This window comes from Phalacrocorax carbo, chromosome 2 (assembly GCF_963921805.1).
Source record: "Phalacrocorax carbo chromosome 2, bPhaCar2.1, whole genome shotgun sequence".
Taxonomy (NCBI): domain Eukaryota; kingdom Metazoa; phylum Chordata; class Aves; order Suliformes; family Phalacrocoracidae; genus Phalacrocorax; species Phalacrocorax carbo.
The window spans coordinates 164,719,697-164,733,508 of record NC_087514.1 but is presented as its reverse complement, the minus strand read 5'-3'; the positions used below and the strand labels follow the sequence as shown (position 1 = coordinate 164,733,508).

At 49.4% G+C, this 13,812-nt stretch overlaps 1 protein-coding gene across 1 annotated transcript; it reads left to right on the top strand.

Moving 5' to 3' along the window:
- Nucleotides 1-435: 435 nt before the first annotated feature.
- Nucleotides 436-12,652, top strand: KLHL40 (kelch like family member 40). Its single transcript, XM_064445158.1, has 6 exons — nt 436-1,742; nt 7,293-7,453; nt 9,081-9,188; nt 10,179-10,364; nt 10,904-11,050; nt 11,809-12,652. The coding sequence occupies exons 1-6, from the start codon at nt 597-599 to the stop codon at nt 11,918-11,920; spliced, it is 1,860 nt and encodes a 619-aa protein (XP_064301228.1). The 5' UTR covers nt 436-596; the 3' UTR covers nt 11,921-12,652.
- The last annotated feature ends 1,160 nt before the right edge of the window (nt 12,653-13,812 follow it).

Here is a 13,812-nt window from a genome sequence, read left to right as displayed (position 1 = left end):
AGTCTATTTTTAGCACAGCAAAAAGGTTTAGCAGTTTCAGAGCAGCCGGTTTAGTGGTGTCAGGGGAGAAGGTCCCAGCCCTGCCATTCATGACCCAGAAGGCAGATTCGGATGCTTGATTCATCAGAAGCTGTTTCCCAAGCGCAGCGCCTGAGCCGATGGGTCACACGCGTCTCCCGTCATGGGATGGCAGCAAAGCTCCTGCTCCCCCCGCCGTGACTCATGGGCTGACAGACCCTTCCTGAAGCATCGAGGCTGGAAGTACAGCTGTTCCCCCATCCCCCTCCCTTCCTCCTTGTCCAATGTGTCATATTAAAGGGTGATCGGCTTACACATGCTCCAGTATGGATTCCTTAAGCTTTGTAACGCTGTGCCTATATATAAAGCCCTACGCTGGAAACTGAAGTACACAGACAGCTGCGATACTAGCAAGCATTTCACATTCCCAGTGTGCTGACAGTCTGGAAGCAAGGGAGACCCGCGAGCCCTGCTTTGAGTAAGTTTCTTTGCCAACGGCTCAGGTATAGAGATATTCATAAATACATATATATATATAAAAGAAGGATCGTGAAAAAAAGGAGCGGTTACTCTTCACCATGGGTTTGCCTTTTGATCAAGTGGAAGAACTGCGTCTCTACCAGCAAACTCTCCTCCAGGATGGACTCAAAGACATGTTGGACCACAATAAGTTTCTGGACTGTGTCTTAAAAGTCAAGGGGAAGGAGTTTCCCTGCCATCGGCTGGTGTTGGCAGCTTGCAGCCCATATTTTCGAGCAATGTTCCTCTCAGACATGGAAGAGAGCAAGAAGAGGGAGGTCAGTTTGGAAGATGTGGATCCAGATGTCATGGGCAAGATCCTCCATTATATCTACACCTCCGAGCTGGAGATCACAGAGCAGAACGTGCAGGACATCTTCTCTGTGGCCAACATGTTCCAGATCCCCTCCATCTTCACCGTCTGCGTGTCCTTCTTGCAGAAGCGTCTCTGCCTCAGCAACTGCTTGGCTATCTTCAGGCTGGGCTTGATGCTGGATTGCGCCCGGCTGGCCGTGGCAGCTCGGGATTTCATTTGCGATCGTTTTGCGCTGGTCTCTCGGGATGAGGAGTTCTACCAGCTTTCACCGGATGAGCTTATTGCAATCATCTCCAGTGACTCCCTCAACATCGAGAAAGAAGAGACGGTCTTTGAAGTAGTGATGAAGTGGGTGGGGACCAAGGACCATGAGAGCCGGCAGAAGGCCTTGCCTGTCATCTTTGAAAGCATCCGCTTCCGTCTCATGCCCAATGACTACATCAAGGACCACGTGGAGAAGCACGCCATGGTGAAGGCCAGCCCGGAGCTGCTCAAGAAACTGCAGATGGTGAAGGATGCCCAAAAAGGCAAATTCACTGTGGTGAAGAAGAAGAAAGTGAAGAAAAGCAGTGAAAAGCAAGCAAAAGACAATGTTGTCAATGGAGCAGTAGATGAGGAGGAAGATACAGAGGAGGATGCTCTCCCAGGGATCTTAAATGACACAATGCGCTTTGGGATGTTCCTGCAGGACCTTATTTTCATGGTGAGCGACAGTGGAGCAGTGGCATATGATCCCACAGCCAATGAGTGCTATTTTGCCTCCCTATCTACCCAAATCCCAAAGAATCATATCAGCCTGGTGACCAAAGAGAATCAGATCTTCATTGTTGGAGGACTGTACTACAACGAGGACAGCAAAGAGGATCCCATGAGTTCCTACTTCCTACAGGTACAAGCTTTACCTTTCTTTCGTTTCTTTGACCGCTTTGGAACATTATCACTCTTTAGCTTCCATGTGATGCCAATAATATATGTTATCATGTGATGTTAAAAAAACCCAACTTGTAAATGAAGGTGAAACATCTGAGTTGTTTTACTAGAGATTCTTTCCTCTGTATTTTTAAGGCAGATCCCACTGAGGGGGGGTGGTTCTAGTCATTGAGGAAGAAGGTTTGAAGGGGTAGGTAATAGGAATAACCCTTCCTAATCCAAATCAAAAATAGGGGACCACGTTGAACAGTGTGTTTGGTCCAGCTCTGGCTGCTGTAGGGCACATTAACCGGAAGGTTGATGGCATTAGGTCTGGGTTCAGCTTTACATCTTTCAGGTTCCCTCATTATAAACCCACAGCAAAACCCAAAAGTGTCTTTGCCAGGTGCCAGGTGCCAACAAAGGGAACAGCTGTAGCTACAGCCACAGAGCAAACACTCCAAGGACACAGGGTATGTCCCTACCTACCAACGTGTGCCCCATTTCCAGCGCTGTTCTTGCCCCTGAAGGTGTGCTAAGTCCAGCTCAGGGTCTCTGGCCATTTCTATCATGTGTGGGAGAAACCATGGTGTGACATCTTTTGGGATCCTCCATAAGAAACGTCGCTGTTCTAACTCACCAGTAACCAAAGCTGTAATCAGATCAAGCTGCGCACAGGCAATCTGAGCCCCGGCCTGGGCTGTAACCCAAGAGCACCTTCCCTGATGACAGCTAACACAAGGTGCCCGCCCGTCCTGCTGACCCTGTAGAAATCCAGTCTGCCCTTCCCCCCATACCCAGAAATCCTTTTGTTCTTCTCCCATGGCTCACATATCCTCCTTCTGAGAGGAAAAAATAACATGTCCAGGCAGAAAGGATAAAGTAAGGGTAGTTCCCAAGCCAAGACATACAGCCTTGATCCCTCTATTCCCTCATTGCACGGGTAGCTCTGTACACTTGCACCACGTGTGCAGGGACCATGCTTGTCCTCACCTGGAAAGGGGCAGGCTTTGGAGCCTATGCAGCCTGTGTAAAGCCTGTGAAATGAGAAGTTAGCAGGAAGAAACCGCAGCCCTAGAAAGCAGGATGGAGGAGGAAGGCAGTGGGAGCGCACGGGAAAATGCTGCCTGAGATACAGCCGTTTGCACTGGACAACGGATGACAACAGTGGCTGTGGGCAGCTCCATCACCCACCTGCACAGAGCAGGTAGACGGGCTGCTTTGTATTCAGCTCAAACCTATGGCTAAAGATCAATGCTCCCCCCGTCCAGTTGCTGGCCAAGCAAGGTAATTCACTGAGGGGCTGTGCGGGTCCATCATGTCCTGGGCTGTTTCAGCACGCCTGCAGCCAGCAGGTCAAGGGAAGTGATTGTTTTTTCCCTTTTTCGTACACTTGTGAGACTGTGTCTGGATGCTGTGTCCAGTCTGGGGCTCCCCGGTACAAGGGAGACATTGAGGTACTGGAATGAGTCTAGCAGAGGCCACCAAGATGGTCAGGGCTGGAGAACAGGAGGTACAAGGAGAGGCTGAGCTGGGTCTGATCAGCCTGGAGAAGGGGAAGGGAAGATCTCATTGGTGTCTGCAGCTCCCTAACAGGAGGGGACACAGGAGAGGGATGCATACTCTTCTCAGATTTGCACAAAGATGGGACAAGAAGTAATGGCCAGGAGTTGCAATAAAGGAAATTTCAGATAGCTGTGAGGAAAACCTTCCCAACAGAGGTGGTGGAGTAATGGAGCAGGGTCACAAAGCCTCTATCCTTGTAGATATTTAATATTTGACTGCACAAAGCCCCAGCTATCTGCCTTAAGACCAAAGCTGCACCTGCTTGAGCATGGGAGCTGGGTAAACGACCTTTGGAGGACCCTTCAACCTAAATGATTCTTGTGATCCTGAGCTGCAAACAGCACGATTTCTATATTCAGCTCCAAATTTGCCACTGACTCAGCAGCAAATGCCTTGGGCATTGTGTGGCTGTCTTTAGCTCCTTCCCCACAAGAAGGGGACAGTGGTCCCTCACAGCTCGCTGTAGCGCTCGTGCACGGGAGGTGCGGACGAGTCCCAGGGCTGGAAGGTGCCATCAGTTTGCAAAGGTGTAGTTTATTGCCATCAGTGCCGTAACATAGCTCACAGTTTCTGTATGAGTAAGAGAGATTTTTGGGCCTTTTTTCAGCTGAAACTTCACACAGATGTAGGTAGGCAGCTGTACAATGGACTCTTGACTCACCATGTCAGTGCAGCAGCATCTTGTACCTTCTGACAGCTTCTGGCCTCCCTGATTTCACATTCTTCCTGCTGAAGCCAGGAGAGTTAGGTCAGGGGTAGTTTAGACTTAAGGACAGGCACCAAAATATTAAAATGCTGAAAAATCCCAGAGGCCTTGCAAATTTTGACAGGAACAAAATTATTCCATTGACATTTCAGATGGAAAAGGGTATCTTTTATTTGTCACTCCTAAGATTTATGACCTGAAAACAATGCTGAATCCATCAAGAAGCAGGAAGCATCCTGGTGACTGAGCTGCTCGGGATTGCACTATAAATAACACGAATGTGGACCACAGCTTACAAAGAGACAATAACCACAGGCACCCAGTTGAGGCCAAGTCTTTGGAGGCAACCCAGCAAGCTGAAGCTCTTTGGCCCGAGCCCATAGCAAACAGTGCTTCAGGCAATGATGCATCACAGCTTCATCTTGCAGAGTCCCACCAAACTGGCTGCAAGACGTCACTCCAGACTTAACCCACAAAGTCCCTCCTCTGCTACCAAGCTATTTATCGAACATATATAATTATATATGTTCCTTTTCTGGGTTAAAATATACCCTGAATATACATATTGTATATTCACGTGCATACAAATAAATATGCATATGTGTATATATATAATATACATCCAATATGAAATAATAAACCATCTAGGTGGCCCATCCACCTTGGTAAAGACCAGTGATAATTGCCTTTTTGGCAGGAATGGTGACACGCCGTGATACCGAGTCCCGATTCGTCCCTACTTACTCTCACCCTCATTACGATAAGCCTTTGTTGCCCTTGGCAGCTCCAGGGGTGTCCAGCTCTCGCCTTAGAAAGATAGAGAGGAAAGGTCAGTTTATTTATAAAACATCATATAACATGTTTACAATCAAACATTAAGATTTTACAATGCAAATGTATGCATTATGTTCACTGAAGACAATAGTGCTCGATACAATAACCGACAAGCTAACTTTCCCTGCTGTGAACCAGAGAGTCCGAGCTCTTTCAATAATTCATAGTTGCCTTGATACCATTTTCCACCTAGAATCAAAGAATCATTCAGGTTGGGAAAGACCTCTAGGATCATCAAGTCCAACCACCAACGCAACACCCCCGTGTCTCCTAAACCATGCCCTGAAGTGCACGTCTGCAAGTCTTTTAAATACCCCAAGGGACGGTGACGCCCCCACCTCTCTGGGCAGCCTGTGCCAATGCCTGAGCAGCATGCGCCTAGTGGAAATCCCATAAATTTGATGATATTAGCATTAGTCAGTTCCTGCACTTGATCTTTTAGGTGTTGGTATTTGTCCCTCTTCTGCTACCAAGCCACGTTAAAAAGTTTTTGCCCCAGTCTATAGCTCCCATCAAGCCATGGTGCCCAGAGAGCCCCCAGCCTCATAACCATTGACATATTTTTTGGGGGGGGGGGGATGAGGCAATGCCTTGATCTACAGATGTCCAAGGATCTGCAAGGATTTGGCCATCTGATCTAGTGGTGCGGTATGGATCAGTTTCCCCATCTATCAGATGAGTCTGGCACACTTTCATCAGCAAGAAGAGCTCTGGGCTTTGCAGCACCATCCCAGTCGTGTTGTACCATATGGGGTAGATAGGTATTACGTAAATAGCCTTTGTGCAGATAGACATGCGTAAGTTTCATCTCATGAACTCTCACACACACTGAGATGACAGGGACAACAGCAGTATCCTGAGAAGCAGAAGAGGGACACGGTAACAGATCATTTGCCAGAAAGAAGAATTGGTGGGAGAAGAAGGAGCTCAGTGGAGTGAACTGTGTAGCCAACATTGCCAACACCGCACTGTTACCTGGCAGAGATGGAACATTATCAGGATTAAATCCTCACCATCCTCATAGACAAGCTAAGGAAGGGTGGGTTGGATGAGAGGACAGTGAGGTGCATTGAGAACTGGCTCAACAACAGAGCTCAGAGGGTCGTGATCAATGGGGCAGAGTCTGGATGGAGGCCTGTCACTAGCGGTGTTCCCCAGGGGTCTGTGCTGGGTCCAGTCCTGTTCAACATGCTGGGCAGGCTGGAGAGCTGGGCTCAGGGGAGCCTCGTGGAGTTCAACCAGAGCCAGTGCGGGGTCCTGCCCCTGGGGAGGAACAACCCCCCGCACCAGCACAGGCTGGGGGGGACCTGCTGGAGAGCGGCTCTGCTGAGAGGCCCTGGGGGTGCTGGGGGGCAGCGAGGTGACCCTGAGCCAGCACCGGGCCCTTGTGGCCAAGGGGGCCAGCGGTGCCCTGGGGTGCATGGAAAGGAGCGTGGCCAGCAGGGCGAGGGGGGTTCTCCTCCCCCTCTGCTCTGCCCCAGTGAGGCCACTGGGCTGCGGCCAGTTCTGGGCCCCCCAGTTCAAGAAGGACAGGGAGCTGCTGGAGCAAGGCCAGGGGAGAGCTGCCAAGGGGATCAGGGGCTGGAGCATCTCCCTTGGGAGGAAAGGCTGAGAGACCTGGGCTTGTTCAGCCTGGGGAAGAGAAGGCTGAGGGGGGATCTCATCAGTGCCTATAAATACCTGAAGGGTGGGTGTCAGGGGGATGGGGCCGGGCTCTTTTCAGCGGTGCCCAACGCCAGGCCAAGGGGCAACGGGCACAAGCTGGGACACGGGAAGTCCCACCTGAACATGAGGACAAACCCCTTCCCTGTGCGGGTGCCGGAGCAGGGGCACAGGCTGCCCAGAGAGGCTGTGGGGTCCCTTCCCTGGAGACATTCACCTCCCGCCTGGACGCGGCCCTGTGCCCCTGCTCTGGGGGTGCCTGCTCCAGCAGGGGTGGGACGGGGTGAGCTCCAGAGGTCCCTTCCAACCCCTGCCAGTCTGTGGTTCTGTGAAATACTGTGGTGTGTGCTACAGCTGAAGAGGTGCAGGCAAAATTTCTGAGACTGAAGTGCTTCTGGTCCTTCAGACTCAGGAGCTATCCATTATAGGTCCAACATAAGACTCTCTTACCCAAAGATGACCGAGCTTGTCCCAGGTCAAAGCTTTGGTACAGAGAGCAGAACATGTTCCTGCTGGTACATCTCTGCTCTTAAGCCTTCTCATAAAACTTATGTCATACGATATATGACTGGGATTTGATCTAAGATCCCCATCCTGCACCAGATGGCACGGCACAGGCAGAGGCTGGCATTGTACAAAGTGCCTACTGGGGTGACCAAGCTGCACGTGGGAATGGACTTTGCTCTCAGCCTCTGGACCCTGAGTTCTGCTAAGCAAATGGGCCGGGTGAGCGCACACTAATGGCCATGTGTTTCCTTTCAGTACGACCATCTGGACGCAGACTGGATGGGGATGCCCCCCCTGCCCTCCCCTCGCTGCCTCTTTGGCCTGGGAGAGGCAGAAAACTCCATTTTTGTGGTCGGAGGGAAAGAACTGAAAGAGGGAGAAAAGACCTTGGATTCGGTCCTGTGCTATGACCGGCTGTAAGTGTTCGTGTGCGAGTGTGGCTGGGAGGTGGGTGACAGGAGAAGGCAAAGCAGCCAGCGTGCAAAACGACTCCAGCCTTTCAGGGACCAAAAGGTTTTGGACACAGGGCTTGAACTCTACATCTAGATGCTGGGACCACGGGGACTGTCTCAAGCTGTGCCCTGGGGCTCCGCGCTGTCTCTCTCCAGCTGCTTCATTTATTGTAATCATATCTCTAGGAGATGGAAGCCGTAACAGGGGTATTATGTTATCAGGGACCAAACTTAGCAAATGCTCATGTGGGATCAGTGCAGAGGAGCAAAGGGTTTTTTTTTCTTCTGCTCTTGCCCATCAGTTTGGAGGTTTGGTGACCTTCACTGTGGTCTCACCAGGAGTGGCTTTGGACAGGAAAGTTTCTTTTGAAGATATTAATAAACGGCACTGAATGGCCCACTCTGAGAGATATCAGGCTTAATATACAATTATTTTTGCACAATGGGCTCTGACCCATGTTATGTCATGAGCTTTATTAAAAGGCACTGTTCTGTTCTGCACGCAGGAGGCAGAAACATCCAAAGAGAGCTCCTCCCTGCCCCAAAGAGGCAGAACAGCAGGCGTTAACAAGCCTTTGCTTGGTCTTTATTTAGATGTGTGTGCTTCAAAGTCTGTTTTATAGGCAGAGATTTGAAACCCATTTCATTCCCACAGAATGGGGCATTTATCTGCCCTTGCAGGCTCCGGGAAAGGATGTGTCTGCCCTCGCTAAGTGCTTAGGGGGGATGCTTTGAATACTGATTTGAAGGTGGTAGAGATGTGATCAGTACCTCCTGTATTTCTAGTACTATTTAGGTCAAAACTTCAACTGTAACAAACTTAGAGAGGGCAAACTGCTGGGCTGTGGGATCAAATATTTGCCCAGAGTGGCTGGACAATTAGAAAGCACTGAGTGCAGGCATTTCAGTTCTTAGGTAAAATAAAGTGCAGGTCTTAGGGGCTACAACCTACATGTGTGAAAACTGGGGCCAAGTCTAAGTTACATGGACATGGACAGACATCTCTGTTTGGATACCAGTTTGAGGTTTCCAAATCCTTATAGCTGCATCCTCTGCTCAGCTGCCCAGGAGCTAGCTCAGAGCCTTCCCCAAAGCCCTGCATTACAAAATGTGGACACCCTGCGTCCTTTCTGAGTGCTGGCCAACCATTGCACCTCAAAGTGGAAGGTGATGGCCAAAGAATAAATTTGCCCCCATCATCTTGCACCCCTAGGTCGCATTGGTTTTAATTTTTTACATAATGCAGAAATCTCTGTCTCGGCTGTGACTAGCTGGTAATGCTTATAAATGAGGTGAGGTCCTGGGAGAAGGGAGGCTGTGTATGCACAAAGCCCAAAAACAGAGGATGCTGCAGATAAGAATGAGCATTAGCATAAACATCCTGCATATTTTGTTTTCTCTTTTTTTTTTTTTTTAGGATCACAACATTTACTGGTTGAGCACTATCTCATTGGAAACCTCTGTATTTTTGAGATCGTGTTTTCTGTTTGTCAGGGTCTGTGCTCACCTCTAGGTCTGGAAAGTGCCACGTACTCTGGGCCTCACCCAGCAAGCTACAAATCCTTTCACTTCCCATCTTTCCCTGATCCAGGTCCTTCAAGTGGGGTGAAGCCGATTCCCTTCCCTACGCAGTCTATGGCCACGCAGTGGTATCGCATAAGGACCTCGTATATGTCATTGGCGGCAAAGGAAGCGACAAGTAAGTAAAAAATCAAGATAAATGGGGGGAGTCATCCCCTGGACTAGTCGGGGTAAAGACCTGAGCTGGTACCTCCCCAGCCTGGATGCTATGGGTTAAGGAGGGTTGGATGGAGTAAGAGACGTGGAACCTTCCCTCTCAGCTCACTTCTGTGACTGTAGCCCTTCCCAAGCTTTTAGGAGTCCTACATGGACATCAGGGAGATGGCACTGTCCTTGCAGGATAGGGAACATATCATCCCCTTTACTCACACAAAATAAACATCGCACGGATTGGGAGAGGTGCTGAAGAGGAAGAAACCCCTTCACGCTGAGGGTCTCCTGTCTTGGATTTGTGGAGTAGCTTGGTCCTAGTAGTGAAATCCAGATGGGTATTTGCAGTAGGAGTGAAAAACTTCATCAAAACTGACCCCCATCCTGCCCTCCTGCAGGAGATGGGCTCAGCAGAAAAAGCCTCTCTTGGGGAGCATTGCAGCAATTTCTTTGCAAGCCAGAAGTGTGACTGTTTGCAGAGCAAACATGCCATAATCCAGCAATGACAGGTCTCGCTCTGGAAGGATTATAGTCTGAATAGTGTGAGCGTGCATACATCCATGCACCCTACATTGCTCTCCTGGGGAACAGGGCTTTACTGATGATGCTTCACAGCTTCAAGCTGGATCGGCAGCACTGAAACACAGTCTGATGGCTGTGTGCGTGCTCCTGAGAGGCAGTTAGCTACATGGGCTCCTATCCAGCTGTGTGAACACAATGTCAAGCTTTTGGGACTCCTATCCAAAGCGGGCACATCAGGAGGGGATGTGCCATACACACAAATGATGTCTCCGGGCACGGGCATCCTTTGGTGCAAAGGCAGTCATGCTAATGTGGAAGAGCAAAACCCTTTCCAGAGACCCCAAGCTCTTCCCAGCAGACATCCCCCAACTCCTGCAGCGCAAAGCTGCCCCATGGCAGGCGATCAAGGCTCCTTCTCGCTCTCATCTTTCCCTAGAAAGTGCCTGAAGAAGATGTGTGTCTACGACCCATCCAAGTTTGAGTGGAAGGAGCTGGCTCCCATGAAAACTGCCCGGTCCCTGTTTGGAGCCACTGTGCACAAAGACAAAATCTACGTGGCGGCTGGTGTGACTGACTCTGGTTTGACCAACTCGGTGGAAGTCTATGACATTGCCACCAACAAGTACGTACCTGAGCACACCTTCAGGGCATAATTACACAAGGGGCAGCTGCAGGTGTACATTAAACAACTTCCAACCATTTTGGAGTTTGCTTGCAACTCCCAATACCAGTTCCTCCCTGTCTGTATTCCTTGGACAGCTGGGCATCACCAGTGCCACTGCAGTTGGGCTGTGAATCATCTCAGGCTCACCTTCAAAGCAGTTTCACCAACTGGTGCAGCCTTTGGGTTCCCTGTAGGGCTGTAGCTTCATCTTGGCAGCTTCACCCAACACAATAGACTCTCTGACTTTGGGTGGGCCTTGCAGCTGCAGTCCCACCGCTGGGACCTGCTGGTCCATGTCAGGTGTGCTTCACAGCTCATCTACTCAATGCAAAATGAAGTTGGAAACCAATATCTCTAACAACAGTCAATGTATGATTCCATCCCATGTAGACCGACACAAGTTAGTCTGTTGCTAGTTAATTCAGTTGTTGAGTCCCGGTTCAAGGCCAGCCTTGGCGCAAAGGTGCCCTAACATGTCCCCTCTCTTGGCATGGCAGGTGGGACACATTTACCGAGTTCCCGCAGGAGCGCAGCTCGGTCAGCCTGGTGAGCTTGGCTGGGGTGCTCTACCTGCTCGGAGGGTTCGCCACGGTGGAGACGGAGTCGGGAGAGCTGGTGCCAACGGAGCTGAACGACGTTTGGAGGTGACGATCTTTCCTGGGAGTGTCCAGGGGAGCGTGGGAGGGATGATAGTGAGACCCACTGAGGGAACAGATAGTTTCTGTCTTTCTTGATGCCTTCACTATGAGATGGTGGTTGTTACCCCAGCACAAAGCTGCAGGGTCTCTGGGTGAGAAGTTTGCTCTGTGCCTTGCTGGAGGGCACATTAGGTGTGATCTCTCCCAGCCTCATATAGCAGCATACCAGGGAAAATCTGCTCCTTTAGCTTTGTGGCTGCATTGACGTTTTGCCTGGCGCCAGTTCCAGACCTCCCCTTTGGCACGAAGCAGCCAGTGCTGGTGCAGCACATGCTCTCCCTGGGAAGAGCCAGTGCTTAGGCTGGAAATGAGATAGTCTCATGTGCGAGCAGAGAAGTGGGCAGAAAGCACTTTCTGACAGCTGCTAATATAGCATTAGCTGCTCCTGTCCTTCACATCTGTGGCTCTAGAGCACCCTCAGCAGGCACCTGCTGGCCTTCACCACGAATGTTCAGTTTTGGTGTCATCAGCCCATTTCCCAAAGGAAAAACACACCCTCCCCTGCAAGATCACGTGCTGATATCCATGTCTCTTAGCGTGGCGCTGCAAACCCGAGCACACCAGGGCTGAAAGTCCCCATGCAGCTCCCACAGATGTCTGTGGGACATCACACCATGAACCAGGGCTCCCACCACTATGGAGAGCAGCTGAAGCAAGGGAGAGGGGATGCTTTTCTCACCATAACTGTCTGTCTGTCTCCCCAGATATGATGAAGAGCAGAAGAAGTGGGAAGGGGTCCTCCGGGAGATCCAGTACGCCTCCGGTGCCACCTTCCTTCCTGTGCGCCTCAATGTTCTGCGCCTAACGAAGATGTAGCGAGGAACGATTTGGGTTGTTTTTTTTTTTCCCATGGGGGTGTGGGGCAAGAAGGGGTGGGGGGAGGCAAGGCCATGCTTATCAGTGCAGAGATGTGACATCTGGATACTGTGTAGGACATTGCAGCTGTGACTGGCACCATTTTACTTAATCAAATAGGAAAGGGGGGGGAATTATCTTGAGGCCCTATGGGAACTTGAAGATGCTCACAAGATAACTGTAGACAGGACCTGGAACCTGCAAGGAGCTGGGGTAGCCTGAGAAGCATGGAGCAATGAGCTGTTCCAGCAGACAGGATAAAAAGGTCATACTCTTGTTCCCCTTCTTTCTCCATGTTTTTCCTCATCTTCTCAACTGCTGTGGAACCTCCCCAACCAACAGTGGAGACAGAAAGTGGGTCCCAGGGCACTAAGCTGACGTTCCCCTGGGAAAGGGGTCTGTAAAGTATTTCCCCACCTAAGGTAGCTGTAAGCATGGTGCTAAAGCCCACCTTGGAGAGGAGAAAGAAGGATCAAAGTCAAGTGGTACAGGAGAGACCTGAGGGACTTTGATGAGTTCCAGGGTGATGAGGGTTGTTGGGATGTGACAGTTAAAAGGGCATGTGAGTGTGGGCAGCAGAACCACTTTGGAAGTTGCGATGAAAATAGTCTTAGTTCTTCGCCTCCACCTTGACTTTGGACTGAAGAGATGCCAGGAGCTAAGATCTGCGGGAGGGGAAGAGTCATGCGAATAATAGGGTAGGAAAGGGAGGGGAGAGATGGGCGGGGGGGGCATGTGCGCTTGTCTCCAGTCTTTTGGGCTCCTCAACTTCAATCACAGATCGCAATGTCCTCACTTATGGTTGGACAAGTGATGTTTTTCAGGGAAAGGTTTTATATTTATGCAGTTTCTCTTATTTTTAATGTTCTGACCTTTTTTTTTTTTAAGAGTATTCTAGTTTGTTAAGTACATGGAGATCTCAGATGTGTCTGACTCAAAGAGAGCTTCCTACTGAGGAAAAAATGCTTTTTTAAAAAAAAGTTATCTATGATGATGTTTTGATAGAAACTTGTTTGTACTGGCAGCAGGACAAAGATATGCTAGAGTGAAAATCTCCTGATGCCCACACCATCTGACCAATGGTTTATTTAAAAATAAATTATTAGGCTATTTCAAAAGAAAGCCCGTGTTTGCATGTTGATAGAGACGTAACTGAATGTCCACAGCAAACAAACACAAGGACCAAGCAAAAGCTGCAATGAAGACATGCAGCAAACCAGCCCCATGGAGAGCCCTAACACAGCCCCAGCTTTTACCCTTCTTATTTTACCCCGTTTGGGAGCTGAAACTTTAGCATTCACATCCTTACAGCTGTTCTCCATAGACATGAGGACTAGAAGCTTACCTAGGACTAGAAGGAAGCTGGATGTCTATGTGATCCTATGATACCATGAACAGGGGCGAGAATCAATAATAAAAAAGAATGAATACAAACCTTGCAAAAATAATATCCTCAAAGTGGCATGAAAATTATGGTATTAAAAATCATATCTGGCTGATTCCTCTAGCTCAAAATGCAGTCATGGAGAAACTAAAACGTGTTTGGAAGGAAAGACAATTTGGCATGGGTAAAGGAACCAGAGTCTTGTCCTGGTTTCATTTTAAGGATTTAAAAAGTTACAGGATAATCTCCTTAGAGGACAATCACAGCAGAACAGTAATGAAACCTTTTCACAAGAAAAATAAATCCAAGGTGACTGGCTGGCACAAAATAGCTTAAAAAAAAAAAAAAAAGGCAAAACCTTTGAAACAATCAAACGTGTGAAAAATGCACTGGGGAAAAAAAAATCACCTTCTATCCAGTTCTGCAGAAATTCCTGCGGAGAACTCCCAAGCTAATTGAAGATGAATCC

Coding starts and splice junctions, on each gene's coding strand:
- KLHL40 (XM_064445158.1), top strand. CDS start 597: ATGGGTTTGCCTTTTGATCAAGTGGAAGAACTGCGTCTCTACCAGCAA. Junction 1,743..7,292: donor TGAGTTCCTACTTCCTACAG/GTACAAGCTTTA, acceptor GTTTCCTTTCAG/TACGACCATCTGGACGCAGA. Junction 11,051..11,808: donor GAGCTGAACGACGTTTGGAG/GTGACGATCTTT, acceptor CTGTCTCCCCAG/ATATGATGAAGAGCAGAAGA.